General features: G+C 35.9%; 1 protein-coding gene across 3 annotated transcripts in view; it reads left to right on the top strand.

The window, feature by feature from the left end:
* Nucleotides 1-2,087: 2,087 nt before the first annotated feature.
* The window catches only part of SERPINI2 (serpin family I member 2), a 41,499-nt gene continuing 29,293 nt past the window's right edge, over nucleotides 2,088-14,293 (top strand). For 2 of the 3 annotated variants that reach the window (XR_004344083.1, XM_032594697.1), the window contains exons 1-5: nucleotides 2,088-2,166; nucleotides 4,666-4,920; nucleotides 10,443-10,673; nucleotides 12,088-12,282; nucleotides 12,361-12,553. Coding sequence is in view for 2 of the 3 variants with exons in the window: in XM_032594697.1 (XP_032450588.1) it covers nucleotides 4,674-4,920; nucleotides 10,443-10,673; nucleotides 12,088-12,282; nucleotides 12,361-12,553 (866 nt within the window). In the remaining variant the exon portion in view is untranslated. The remainder of the gene's footprint in view (nucleotides 2,167-4,665; nucleotides 4,921-10,442; nucleotides 10,674-12,087; nucleotides 12,283-12,360; nucleotides 12,554-14,293) is intronic. The other variant, XM_030328721.2, reaches the window with a different exon arrangement.

Here is a 14,293-nt window from a genome sequence, read left to right as displayed (position 1 = left end):
TGTGCCAGAACTTTCAATAGGCTACTTTGTTTGTAATATGTAGGTTTATACTAAATATAATTTAACCTGTTATCTTTTCAGAACATTTTCCTCTTATCACATGATATATGGAGCAGACTGAGAGAGGAACAAAATGCCTGAAATTAACCCATGCTCAGATAGAATAATTAGCTTTTAAGTCCTATATTAATGAGAACATTTGCTTGTATGTTTTTAAAGTTGGGAATTAAATACAATTTTACTTTTAAAAAGCTACAAAATGCTAAGAAAGATAATGAGATTGAACCTATAACTTCTTGCTATTGTTTTTATTATACATATCCCCAGATTTATTTTGTACAGTGGAGGAGTGATGGCGCTCAAATTTAGACCAAGACACTTTGGCTCTCACTAATGAAATATTATATATATTATATATATATATTTATATATATTTCAAATATATATATAAATATTTGCTCATGCTCTAGGGGCAAAATAGAGTTGTAGAAGGAACAGATTTATGAAAATATTTAAAAGGCCTGCAGTAATATTTTATGGACAATTGTGGTATCATTATTGTCAATTAAAAGAGCTTAAACCAGGAAGGAGAAATTCTTGGCCATTCTTTTTTACTCCTCAAGAGACAGGAAAATGTACAGTGTGCTTGAACTGCTCTAACATAAGATCCTTACAGAAAGTTTCATTAAGTGATCTTACTAAGACAGAGTGTCTGTTTCTGTCATTGCAAGGAAAGCAATGACCTGTTCCTGGGTAAATCACATTATGATCTGAGTAATATGGAGAAATAATAACTTGGTAACTCAGGGTACTTGTGATGGATGTTTGCTAGTGTCACTCCAGGGGTAGAAAAACATTGATTGAATGAGAGTCTTTGGACATTCAGACATATTGTTTATGAATTACACAGTAAAACAAGAAGGATAGAGCTCTTGTGCTGCCTAACTCTGTTTTTGGAAAATTATCTCTAACAGTGTTAAGCTAAAGCTGGAGAGGAGTTCGCTTATGTTAGAGCAAGTGATATTAGAATATAACCCAAGACTTAGAAAATATTAAGAGATCCCTAGATGGACAATTAAGAATTTTAGTGAATTAGGACATTATGGCCTATAGCAATTATCAGGCTTCCCATGGCTTTCCGTAAGCTCTAGCCCTGTCAGGACATTGAAAGAAGTTACTTCTCAGGTATTTACATCCATTTTATCTTGTTTTTATAAGGTTATCAGAAGTGACATTACATTTAGTTATCAATGGTGACTATTTGTTTAATTGCATCTGGAACAAATTTTCCATTTCTCTTCTCGGAGGCCACAGATGAATCAGTGTGTTTAATATCTGATTGCCATTGAGGTAATTGATTTGAACTAGAAGAATGAGATCACAACCTACTCAATTATGAATCCATTTTTTTTTTATTAATGAACTACTGGTAGAGAAAATTACGTAAAAGTTTAAAGGCATGTAAAAGTAACACTGTTGTGTATTATCAAATTACCTATGTTTAATCGTATTGTCCTCATATGATTTGGTAAATCAATAATCTTAATCTGGTCTTTTGGTTCATCATGGAGAGTATATTTCTTCAATATCCACCCTTTTTCCTAAGGATTAAAATGAGCCTTGTAACCACAGGAAATTCCTGTGACTATTGTATGATTTGATGAATTGTTGAGAACTTTGTAAATGCAGCAGCAATTTGTCTCTGCATTCTGGACTTGATTTAGCTTTATCCTTTTTCTCACAGGCTTTCTGAAATATTTATGATGGTATACAGTGGTAATCTGATGCAGAAGTCCTGTGAGAAACAAAAAGAACTAATTACTAACCAATTTACAAGCCTTGGCACATTCTTCCAAATTCTGTTTCGACTTACTATAAAAGAAGTGGAATAATGGATTAAATAATATAAGCTTAATGCTTTGAAAAAATTCTGTTATGGTTTTCTCTCTCACTTCTTGCCTATTGCGTCATTGATCATTAACCGATCATATTAGTCCTTTTATGCAAATGTAGTGAACACCTGCTTTGGGTTTAGAGGAATTAATCATACAGTGTTGAAGATAAGTAAATTTGGCCTTGACTGATCAGGTGTTTTATGTACTAGTGTTTCCCAGCAGGCACATTTCAGTTATAACATCACAGTGAATAATCAGAAGCCAATTTGGGGTAAGTACCTTAAAATTAAATAGCTTTTGAATGAAGTACATATGCAATAATATTGATCATGAGTATTTAATAGAGCAGGGGACTGGCATTTCAATTCACTTTGATAGCAGATCTTATTTAAATTTATCAAATTAACACATTACTTTTATTCTCCTTAAATAATGTCATTATAAATTTGAAGTCCTATAAATTCTTATAGGACTAGTCATTATGTTGTTTAGTTCACCAGTACTTCATGCTTTCTAATGAGATCTAATGAGATAGGATCCAAAACACAATGAGGTTAAGTGAACTTTTGAAAACATTTCGTGTGTGTGTGTGAGATTATAATTTGTTCAATGCCTAGAAATTTTCTGGGAGAATTAGATGCTCAAATAATATAAAGTTTTTTTTTGATGTTTATTTATTTTTGAAGGAGAGAGGGGGAGACAGAGCATGGGGGAGGGAGGGGCAGAGAGAGAGGGAGACACAGAATCTGAACCTGGATCCAGGCTCCGAGCTGTCAACGTGGGGCTTGAACTCACGAACCGGGAGATCATGACCTGAGCTGAAGTGGGACGCTTAACCGACTGAGCCACCCAAGCACCCCGATGCTCAAATAATATAAATTTTAATTATTAAGATTATTAGTATAATGAGAGGATACCCCTCAGATTCTACCATAAGGAAAAATTTGTATCCTTCATAGTATTGTTTATTATTGTATTACAAACCAAATACATAAAGATGTACCTAAAGAACTACCACTTGATGACTTAAAAGTACTAATAACATTGTGACTACTTATATATCTACAAACTTCTATTTTTAATCAGAAATCTTCTGAGATAGTGAATGTATTCGAAAATGGTACATAGGGGCACCTGGGTGGCTCAGTTGGTTAAGCAGTCTGACTCTTGATGTCTGTTCAAGTTATAATCTCATGGTTCATGAGTTCAAGCCCCATTTGGGCTCAGCGCTGACAGCTCAGATCCTGCTTAGGATTCTCTCTCTCTCCTCTCTCTCTCTCTCCCCTCCTTCCTCTTACATGTGCTCTCTCTCTCTCTCTCTCAAAATGAATAGATAAACATTAAAAAGAAAGAAAATGGTAAACAGAAATTAATTTTTGTGTATAAAACTTTTCTTACTCACTGGCTTTTACTTTTGTTGCACTTCCACTCACAACCTTATGTACTAACTTAATCCTCAATAAACCATTTGATAATATATATTTATATTTGCAATTTACCAACATGCTATTTAACATTTGTTTTAAATTGCATTTTGAAGTCTTTTTCCTTTGCAAATTGTATATCTAAACAAATAGAGTTTAGCTACAAATATTAGAAGGCAATTTGAAGTAGCTACATAATGACTCCACAGATTAGCTTTAGAGAGTATTTGACTATTAGTAATCTTTATATGTAATAGTGACTGACTCTTAACCCACTTATGGGTCATGGTGACCCTTCCAATGGTCTGGAAAAGCACTTTAGAAATATAGTTCTTCATTTTTAAGGGTAACAATATATTGTTCTGGAGGCTTTCATCTTTACCCCCAATGAACAGTTACTTCCCAGTAACCTATGAAACTAGGAGTTATTAAGAGTTCCTGAAATATAGTTTTTGCAAGGTAAAATTAGCATTACTAAAATTTATGAGGTTTTGGGGTCAGTATTCCATGAAGTCTAATATTGCAAAACTCATTCTCAAGACGTAATCAGATGGTTGAATTTCCTGTACTTTTAGTGGAGGGCACTTGAATAAGGTGTCATTAGTGTTGTGACTTGGCTAAAGTTTTCAGCTGCAGCTTTCTTACGTGTTAACTTGTCAAATTATTTTTGGTTTCTTAGAAAGTGCTTTTTTCTTTTGTTATTGTTGTAGTGTTACATTTAATTGCATTTCCTTAAAGGTTTTCTGAGTTTTTCCTTCCTTTGAAAAAGTACAATGTGAATTTTAGGGTATTTCACCCTCTAGAAGTAGGAGTCCACAAAGTATGAAAATTCATACCATGAAAACTTTGCCAGATTACTCAAACTGATTTAGAATACATTAACTTTGCACTATTATAGGTTCAAAACCACACTGGAGTGTCTTCATATTTTATTCCATTTCTCTTTTCATCTATAAACCATTTTCGAGTAGTGTGGAGAGAGGATTCCCTTGATAAAGAGTTACAGGTATCTCACTTAAAACCATGGGAAAGATAGGAAAAAGTATCATTTAGCTATTTAGAGATCATATTGCTATTGACGTTGTTCCAGAATTATAATTTCTTCTTTGATTTTAGAAGACTGCCTTATGTTTTGGACTAGTTCTTGAAGGAATATAAAAATGCCATTTGCACATGCTTATTTCTCCTAATAGATGAGGCTTATTCTGCAAACTGGCATGAGAATCTCCTTGTAATAATGTTTGACTTAAGACAAAGAATTCTAATAGGAAGAAGGTTGTCAGTTGAGCTCACTATGGTCACCTCTGGTTATTTTGAAAACTAATGAATTTTAAATTAATGCACAGAAGTCAAAATGGATAAGATCTTGTTGTGGAGTCTACTGTTGATTTGTTCTGGAAGTCAAGCCTCAAGACCCTTGGCTCAAAGAAATATCGAATTTGCAGTGGATCTTTATCAAGCTATTTGTTTATCTCATAAGGACAACATTATATTTTCCCCCCTTGGAACAACGTTGGTTCTTGGGATGGTACAACTGGGAGCAAAAGGAAACGCACAGGAGCAGATAAGACAAACGTTAAAACTTCAGGAAAACTCAACTGGTGAGATTCTTACATATAATTATTAAAATTTTTTTTTAATGTTTATTTATTTTTGAGACAGAGACAGAGCATGAGTGGGGGAGGGGCAGAGAACGAGGGAGACACAGAATCCAAGGCAGGCTCCAGGCTCGGAGCTATCAGTGCAGAGCCCAATGCGGGGCTCAAACTCACAGACCAGGAGATCATGACCTCAGCCGAAGTTGGATGCTTAACCAACTGAGCCACCCAGGTGCCCCATTACATATGATTATTTATGCTGGATAAGATCTGGCCAAATTTATTTTTAAAATTAGAAGTTCAGGGTGACACAACTTAAATCAATGGAAAATGTTATCAAAAGTGTAAAATTACAATAAAATGGAGAATTGTATATAATAATCATTTTGTTTCCCAATGAAAATGTTACCAAAAGAATGTATTATTTTTAATACAGATATAAAGCTGTGAGTGTGACAGTATATTTTCTTCTGGTCTGGTTTAGCCAGATTTAATTAATTGAGATCGTGTTGTGTGCGTGAATGTGTGTATGTATGTGTATGGTTTTCTGTTTGTTTGTTTATATTTCCACTATCATGATGCTATGATCATTTTTCGCATCAGTTTCAGAATATGGTTCTTAATTGTTGCATTTCATGGCCTCTTATGGAACTATCATTACTTACTAACCCCTTCTTCATTAGGTTGTTCCCAGTATTTCTGTTATAAAAATGCTTCAACGAGCATCCTTACCCAGAAATCTTTGTGTGCATCTCTCATTACTTTATTAGCTTTCTAAAGTTAGTTTTCTAAATAAAATTTAACTTTTTCACTTAACTGAGACCAAGAAGAAGTATTAATTTATACATTTAAAAAGCTTGTTTGGTTAATAGTTTTTAAAGAAAATCTGAAAAAAAAATTACATAAACCATCCAAGACCTTTTGACGTTTGAGGGGTTGCTGTCTTAGAGTCTCCCAAAGGCCTATCTGAGCTACTGTAGAGCTTTGGTGCTGGTGTCCTGTTTGAAAGGGCAGTTGTCCCTTTCTCGGGCTATCCTGTATTCTCGATTTCCATAATAATTTTAATTTTAAACTTCTACATCACTGTCAGATAATATGTCCTAAACATCAGAGCAAATTTCCAGATTTTTCGATTTGGAAATGTAATCACTATATAACTATAACCAATTTCAGTATGTTTGCCTTAGAACAGAGCACTTATATTTGGGAATTTGCCTTTCTGTTTTTACAAAGTCTCATTTGCTTCATTTTAAATAAAGGCAATTTTATGTAGAAAAGAAGTTGGTGATAGTGAAGTTAATTGCAAGAATTTTCCTTTGTGAATAATGTAAAATGAAGCCACTGTGTTCCAGATTTAGTCTTGACTGTCTAGATTAATTTCAGCAAATCCCATAAGAGAGTCGCAGAAGCATTTCATCACTTGATACTGCTTTGAAAAGTAAAAATACATTTATAAAGATATGTAAAGTTGACTCTAAGATAAATTAGCAAAATTAGTGCCTCTGAAATCTAAATTACTCTAAATGGGTATATCTTGTAGAGAAACAGAAATGTTAACAACTCTGGATTGTGAATGTAATGCTAATCATAGCAATAATGATGATGACACTATCAAACATGTATATAGTGTAGCAGACACTTTTTTCTGTGCTTGATATCTGCTCTCCTACTTAATATTTACAGTTACTCTGTGAGGTAGACATAACCCTGCTGTTTAGATGAGGACATGGAAGCAAAGAAAGGTTAAAGTAGCTTGTCCAGAATGAATTCCAAAAATGATTCAGTAAGAATTCTAGATCAGAAGAGCAATATATTATATTTTCCTTGGGAAAATATAGATGGGCAATTAAACATTAACATTGTAACACATGTAACAAAATCTATCAAAATTGCTTTCTTTTTTTTTTTTTTTTTTTTAAAACCTGAAATGGAGGAAAGAACAGGGTTTTTTTTTTTTTAATTTTTTTTTCAACGTTTTTTATTTATTTTTGGGACAGAGAGAGACAGAGCATGAACGGGGGAGGGGCAGAGAGAGAGGGAGACACAGAATCGGAAACAGGCTCCAGGCTCTGAGCCATCAGCCCAGAGCCCGACGCGGGGCTCGAACTCACGGACCGCGAGATCGTGACCTGGCTGAAGTCGGACGCTCAACCGACTGCGCCACCCAGGCGCCCCAGCTTTCTTTTTTTTTTTTAACTTTTTAAAATCTTTGTTTTTGAGAGAGAGACCGAGTGTGAGCAGGGGAGGAGCAGAGAGAGAGGGAGACACAGAATCTGAAGCAGGCTCCAGTCTCCGAGATATCAGCACAGAGCCCGACGCGGGGCTCAAACTCATGAATCGTGAGATCATGACCTGAGCCGAAGTCGGATGCTCAACTGACTGAGCCACCCAGGCGCCCCTCAAAATTGCCTTCTATTATGCTTTGTGAAGGAGAGAGACACAGGGACACAGTTGGAAGGTTATTGCAAAAGGAAAAGGAAGATGAGCCAGAGAGAGAGAGAAAATATGAAAAAATAAACTCTGGAGAAAAAAAGGAGGAGAGAATTAAGGAACAAAGAAAAAGGAGACAGAGTTAAGGAAGGGAACAGAGTGGAAGAGAGCAAGGAAATGGAGAAGAGGCCCAGATGGTCTAAAGAAAGAAGAGCAAAGTGGTGTGAAGGGCGGAACAAGGTGTAAGATCAGAAGGTGGTGCCTGGTAGGGCCACCTTCGAACCCAAGAGGAACAGGAAAATCACTAGTAATGATCCTGTCTTCATTGAGCATTTTTACAAATGTACCTCATGGATTTCTTTGATTAATACGGATTTTTACTGTTACAGTAAAATATTATCTTGATTATTGAGTCTGCTGGCATCTCATTAAATTTCATGCTCAATATAAATGCCTCCTTGACTCATCTTGGTCCTGGCCCTACCTTCCATTCCCAGTGGTTATCAAAAGTTACTACCTGTCATACTAGGCTGTTTTATGTTAACACCTGGCTTATTCTACAGATGGTCATACAATTCCTGGCATCCTAACCCCGCAGGGCTCTCAGTGTCCTCAGTTTTCCTTTTTCCCCCAATTGTCAAAACTTCTGCTCAGAATTTACCTTCTCTAGTCTACCGAGCATCTGATAATTCTCCGTTTTGCTTTGCCTCTAACATGCTGCTTACTAATCAAAGACTAACTGGGGTGCTTGCTATTCTAAGAGTGTTATGGAAAGACGGTCAGCTTTGCATTCTGATCCCAGTTCCAAAACCAAATAATCTTGTGATTTGGCACCTCTCCAGTGACTGTACGTCTCTGGATTTTAGATTCCTCACTATAAAAAGAAGAGTTTTAATAAATGATTCATATGGACCTTTTGGCTAAAATAATCTATAATCCTATGACTGCCTTTGTTTTCATCTTTAGATCGCTCATATTTCACACACAGTTGGCCTTTGGGCTCTTAATAGCAGGAGAAGTATACATGTACTGAATTTTAGAACATTTTCTGGAGGACTAGTACAATCAAACCAAAAGTTATATTCACCCCATGGCCTATAGGTGTTCTATGACTCTGTTTTAGGAAATGAAATAAATTTATTCTCACTACTTATTGGGAGCCATGTATACATATTCATTTTGATCTGTGCTAGAAGAGGTTATTAATCTGAAATTAAATCAAATTTATAAGACAGATAACTTTATATTCTCCTCCAAACTTGTGCTACTTGATGACATTTTTCATTGACTTCTGAGTCCAGTGATTTATCAAAGGGAAACTGACTGTTTGTCACACAGTCTTGGACCTTAAGTACATGACATAAATCTATTTGCTCTGACAAATGAGTTGGAACTATTTTTTCTCCCCTTCCCCTCCCCCCCCCATTCCTTTAAAGATGTTCATAAATTACAAACTTCTGAAGATTGGTTTCAAATTCTGCCACTTCATTTCTGACCTTAATTAATTCTTTTGAAAAAACTCACATGCCTTAACTCAGAAAGGCTCTGTAGCCTGCCTTTATTGAGATATTTCCTCAGCTTCAAATAGCAAATGATTGCATCTAAAACCATCCCAGAAAACAGTTAAATAGATTAACTTTCATTCCTTCCTTATGTAAGAATTCTAGGATTGTAAAGACTTAGTGAAATTCTTCTAATCCAACCAAAGGGAAGTAAGTTTTTAGGGCTAAGATTGTTTATATCTGTATCTATATCCCCAGAATGCAGCATCATGGAGTTTGAAACATAATGAAATATACCTCCCAGAGCCTGCGATATGGTTATGTGGGTTGTACCTGCATAAGAGCAGGGGAGGACAAGGAGACAAGTGGGAATGGAAATGCAGGCTCCACTCAGCTAGATGAGATATGAGGCCACTGGGCTGAAACCCTCCTCCTCCCCCACCTGTGAGGGAAGCTGTTCTTATTTATACAAAGATGCCCATTGACTGCTAGCTCTCTGCTAAAGTGCACAGATGCGCGCATCTCCCCCGGCCGCCATCACGTTTCAAGTGGACAACTCAAGACAAGTTCTCAGTAAAAATTTTCTCTCTTTATTCAGTGGGTATATTCTAGTGATGAATGATTTATATTTTCTTCAATAAAGATTAATTAGGCATACTCAACTTTTAAGTTATGAAAGTGGTATTTTTAGTATGTAACTCAAAATATAACAATGGCCCTGAAAGAAACTTTGATTTGAAATAGAGTTCCTAGACTTAATGATTGAGTTCCAGGAGTAAGCCAGATAGGAATGAAAAACATTATATTTTTGGTAATGGATAGGAAGCCTCTGAACAAAGATCAAACCTGAATTCTCTCATAGGCACATGTATCTTCCCGACAATCCATGGTGGTCAGAATAATCCAACGGTAAATAAATAATAGGCCAACGGTGATTCTTAACTGACTCTACTGGACTCAGTTGACGAGTGGTGATAGTTGGAATGGTTAAGACTGGTACTGTTCATGTAGACGGTCACAGGATATACATTCATGAACCTGAAGAAATAGGCAATTCTGTTCTTGCACATCTCTGGATTACAGGGATTACCTCATAAATTTCAAAACTTGGACAGGTGCCATTGCTCATCTCTTATGAGAACTTTCTTAAGCTGAAATAAAAGCAATAATGAAAAGGATTGCTCATCACTGTCATACCACCATCAGTATTCATTAGTATTCTCCTTCCATAAATATCGCATGTTATGCAAAGAATGAGGTTCTAAAGATAAATTTCCAACAAGTAAGAATGAGCTAAATTTGACTATAAAAAGGGAATTTCCTTCAGCCTGTTTAAATGCACATTCTTGTTTTTGACACATTTCAAATTTACATGGACATTCTTTTTTTTCCTATATAAGAACTGAGTTCTTTATAAAATGCATATTGTATGAAGATAAACGCTTAAAATATTTATACTAACTTAGAAAGGATCGTTAGTTTTACCTAAGGGTGCAAAAAATGGTGATATGAATCAACACTTAGAAGTAAAGCTGAAAAGCTGTTGTTTTTATGTTGTTCAATATGTCAGTATACATTATAATTATTTTTTAGGAGAAGAATTTTCTGTGCTGGAGTCATTTTTCTCCGCCATCTCAGAGAAAAGGCAAGAATTTACATTTAATCTTGCCAATGCCCTCTACCTTCAAGAAGGATTCACAGTGAAAGAACAGTATCTCCATAGCAACAAGGAGTTTTTTCAGAGTGCCATAAAACTGGTGGATTTTCAAGATGCAAAGGCTTCTGCAGAGACAATAAGTACCTGGGTAGAAAGCAAAACAGATGGTAAAGTTTCCCATTTTCGTAAAATCATTATTTGCCATTGTATGCATGGTTTTTAATATCCTAAAGTAAAGAATGGTTGAATATTTTCCTGTTAAACTGTGGCTCAGAGGAATCAAACCTCCCATTTTGCTTCCCTGTTATTCAAATTAATACTAAATTGTAAAACTGAGAGAAATTGTCAGCTGCTTTGAAAAGCATACAGATTTTTTTCAGCGACGCCTATTTAGAGAATTTTTAATGGAAAACTTTTAATAATAAGTTTTGTTTAAGCATAGGTTTTTAATCTACGGCAGCCGAAGTAATATCTTGGGCCAGGTAAAAAAAGAGATCAGCCTCAACTGCCTTCTTTCCCACATATACTGTAAATAATTAACACATCTCAGTTGGATGGGTTAATGTTTAATAATAAATGTGGATAACCCTATCATAAACATGGTAATCTAAACTTTAATCTCAATATAAGCTAGCAAAAATTCCTAAGGGATTATGGAGTGACAGAGTAGAAAGAACACAAGCTTAAAGTCCTTCAGATCTGAGTTCAAATCCTAACCGGTTCGAAGCTATGCCCTATCTAAGATGAGGATACTATTAAAATATTTCAGGATTATTAGCAGGTTTGATAATAATGTATGAGAAATAACAAGCATATATCAGGCCTTGATTAACAGTAGTTTGTTTCTTTGTTCATTCATTCTGCTACCAAAAATTATGATGATATATGATGCTACCATATTCTTGATAGGAAGCGTCATTCAGGGAGGCATGGTTCAAAATGTGAGATGGGTGTTCTGAGCAGCGTTCACAGGGAAGTCCCATTGATGGGACACAAAATGAATATCCCTAGACAGCTCCATGGCACTCATTCATGCTTTTATCTCTTAACTGAACTCGTCACGGGACATAGAAATAGCCGACTGGTTGTTTAGAGGAAGAAAATCATACTAACAACTCCATTCTTGTCCGTTCCCAATGGTCAGTGGCTGTAGCCACAGGAATAGAAGGTTTGAGTGTACCACTGACTTATTAATTCTGATTGACCTGCTGGAGAAACTTGAAATAAAGTTTGAAAATCATCAATAAATATGCAGGAAGGGACATTCTGTTTTCATTCTTTCTGGCTGAAAAATGATTTAGACAAACAAGCTCGCCGAAGAGAGTCCAATAGCAGGTCTGTCCAGGTTTGCCTAAGACAATCTCGTATCTCCGGTTTCCTAGTGAGATCTCATTTGTACCTGTGTCTAAGTGAAATAAGTAACAGTGCTCCTCTTTACTCTCAAAATTGCCAAGGCTAGATGATAAAGCACCCCGTTTATAATGACCTGCAAAAGAAATTTGTGGTTTAATTCTATTTAAGGCATTCCACTGAGTCGCTCTTGCACATCTCTTTCTGCCTCCTCCTGCACCCCCTTCACAGGGAAAATTAAAAACATGTTTTCCGGGGAAGAATTTGGCCCTCTGACTCGGCTCATCCTGGTGAATGCTGTTTATTTCAAGGGCGATTGGAAGCAGAAGTTCACAAAAGAGAACACACAGTTGATGAATTTTACTAAGAAAGATGGTACAGCAGTCAAAGTTCCAATGATGAAGGCTCTTTTGCGAACAAAATATGGTGAGATGAGAAATCCTGCTTTGAAGCATTAATTGGGGAATTGCCAAGAATATTTAATATTTTATTTCTCCGTTCCAGGCTGTTTTTCTGAATCCTCCGTGAACTACCAGGTTTTGGAATTACCTTATAAAGGTGACGAGTTTAGTTTAATCATCATACTCCCTGCAGAAGATGTGAACATAGAAGAAATGGAAAAGCGCATTACTGCGCATCGAATCCTGAAATGGTTCTCTGAGATGCAAGAAGAGGAAGTGGAAATCAGCCTCCCTAGGTTGGTAATGTTATTTTATTATTTCAGTTCTTAGGTTTTCACTCATGGAGGAATTTGAATAGCTGGCTAAAAGATAACAAATATTTGAAAAGGCTATTGTCGAAAAGAAAAATGCATTTGGAAGTGTAGCTCCACTTTACGGAACCACTGTTCCATAAGCACTGTTTTGCCACGTGGGGGACTGAATTTAAGCACCCAGTATTCTCTGCAATAGATGAAGAGTTGTAAGTGTTCAAGCTAGAACATCAGGATAAAAAGGACTTTTTATTCTTTTTAGTATATAAACGTACCTTTCTCTAATCTCTTAATTGGAATTTTAAATATCTGTCTTCTGTTACATTTAAGGGAGATGAAATCCCCCAACCACTTAAGGTACCACAATTAAAAGATGTGTTACACCAGCTTTGACCACCGGTGCTCCAACAGTCATTGAATTTAAATAGAGTCCTATGGAGAGTTTTAGGTAGTTAATTCAAAATGGAAATTGCAAAGGCTTATCTCAGGAAACAAGAATATAAACACTGATTTCTAAATATCATGCTTCTAGCCAACAGGAGAAACTTCAGAGTAAGTTATGCCCAAATAACTCAATTCACATTCTATCTCAACTTTTTAAAAGAGGCAGATGTCTAATAGATGATATTCTGTTCTTTCGTTTCTAAAATTTTCTGCAGACTCATCAAAGCCTGGATGGTCTGTGCACCCCTCTCCCAGGCCTTTTGCCACTTAAATGTCTTGGCTTTTCCTGCATTTTCCACTAAGCCGGGATCCAGTCAGTCATTGTAATCATATTCGCAGATAATATTTTTTAATGCTTTTTGTTATTTTGTCTTTATTCTGCTCTGATTTCTCCCTAATCATCCTCAACCCCAAATCTACCCCAAAAGCCATTCCTGCTCCCCAACTATTAATTTTGTTAAGCAAAAACCCAGGAAGCAGTCCCTTCTGGCATCATTGAGGCTGGAGCTGGGGACTCCTTATTTCTCTTCAAAGAACTTCCTTTTTTAATACTCACACACACCACACCAAAATTTAACTTCTGTTCCGCAGGCGCTGCTTTATGTTGATTTCTCTTACTCTCAACATATGTCTCAACTTCCTGTTCCTTAAAGAAAACATATCATTAGGCAAATCTGCGTCCCTACCCTTCACCTCAAAATTCGTCTACATCTTTGATAATCTTCTCTTCCTCTACCTTCCTTGTCATCCTGGAGAAAGAGGTACCCTATGCTTTTCTCACCCTTACTCTAGGTTCTTGATCCTAATATTATTTACTATTTCCTTTTTCTTGAAAAATCTTTCTTTCTTTAACCCCTGGAGCACTCCTCACTTCTGTTTATTTTTCTCTCCATTGTAAAATTGTGCTGTTCCCTGACCTACATTTGTTTTTCTTTCTATTCCCAGCTAATATTTACTAGAATTGTTTCTTCAGAATTTTCTTCTTCTTACTCTCTTTTATTTGTCCCTTTTTCTTCATGTCTCTAATATCTGAATTTCTCCCCCAATCTCTCTTCTAATTCCCTAGCATCCCTGTATATCTCTACCTGGATGTGATTTAGTCTTTCAAAGAGTTTTGGGTGTTTTGTTTTTGTTTGTTTGCTTGTTTTGTTTTGTTTTTGCTCCTATTATGTGTGAAACATTGGAGATAAAGTGATGTGACCGTTTATCTTCTAATAACAGTTTGGGGGATTAACTTATTTATTTTCAAATTTATTTTTCTCTCTCTCTTTTTCCTTTGGA

The sequence above is a fragment of the Lynx canadensis genome, chromosome C2 (assembly GCF_007474595.2).
Source record: "Lynx canadensis isolate LIC74 chromosome C2, mLynCan4.pri.v2, whole genome shotgun sequence".
In the NCBI taxonomy this organism is placed as follows: domain Eukaryota; kingdom Metazoa; phylum Chordata; class Mammalia; order Carnivora; family Felidae; genus Lynx; species Lynx canadensis.
This window is presented reverse-complemented; position numbering and strand designations above follow the sequence as displayed.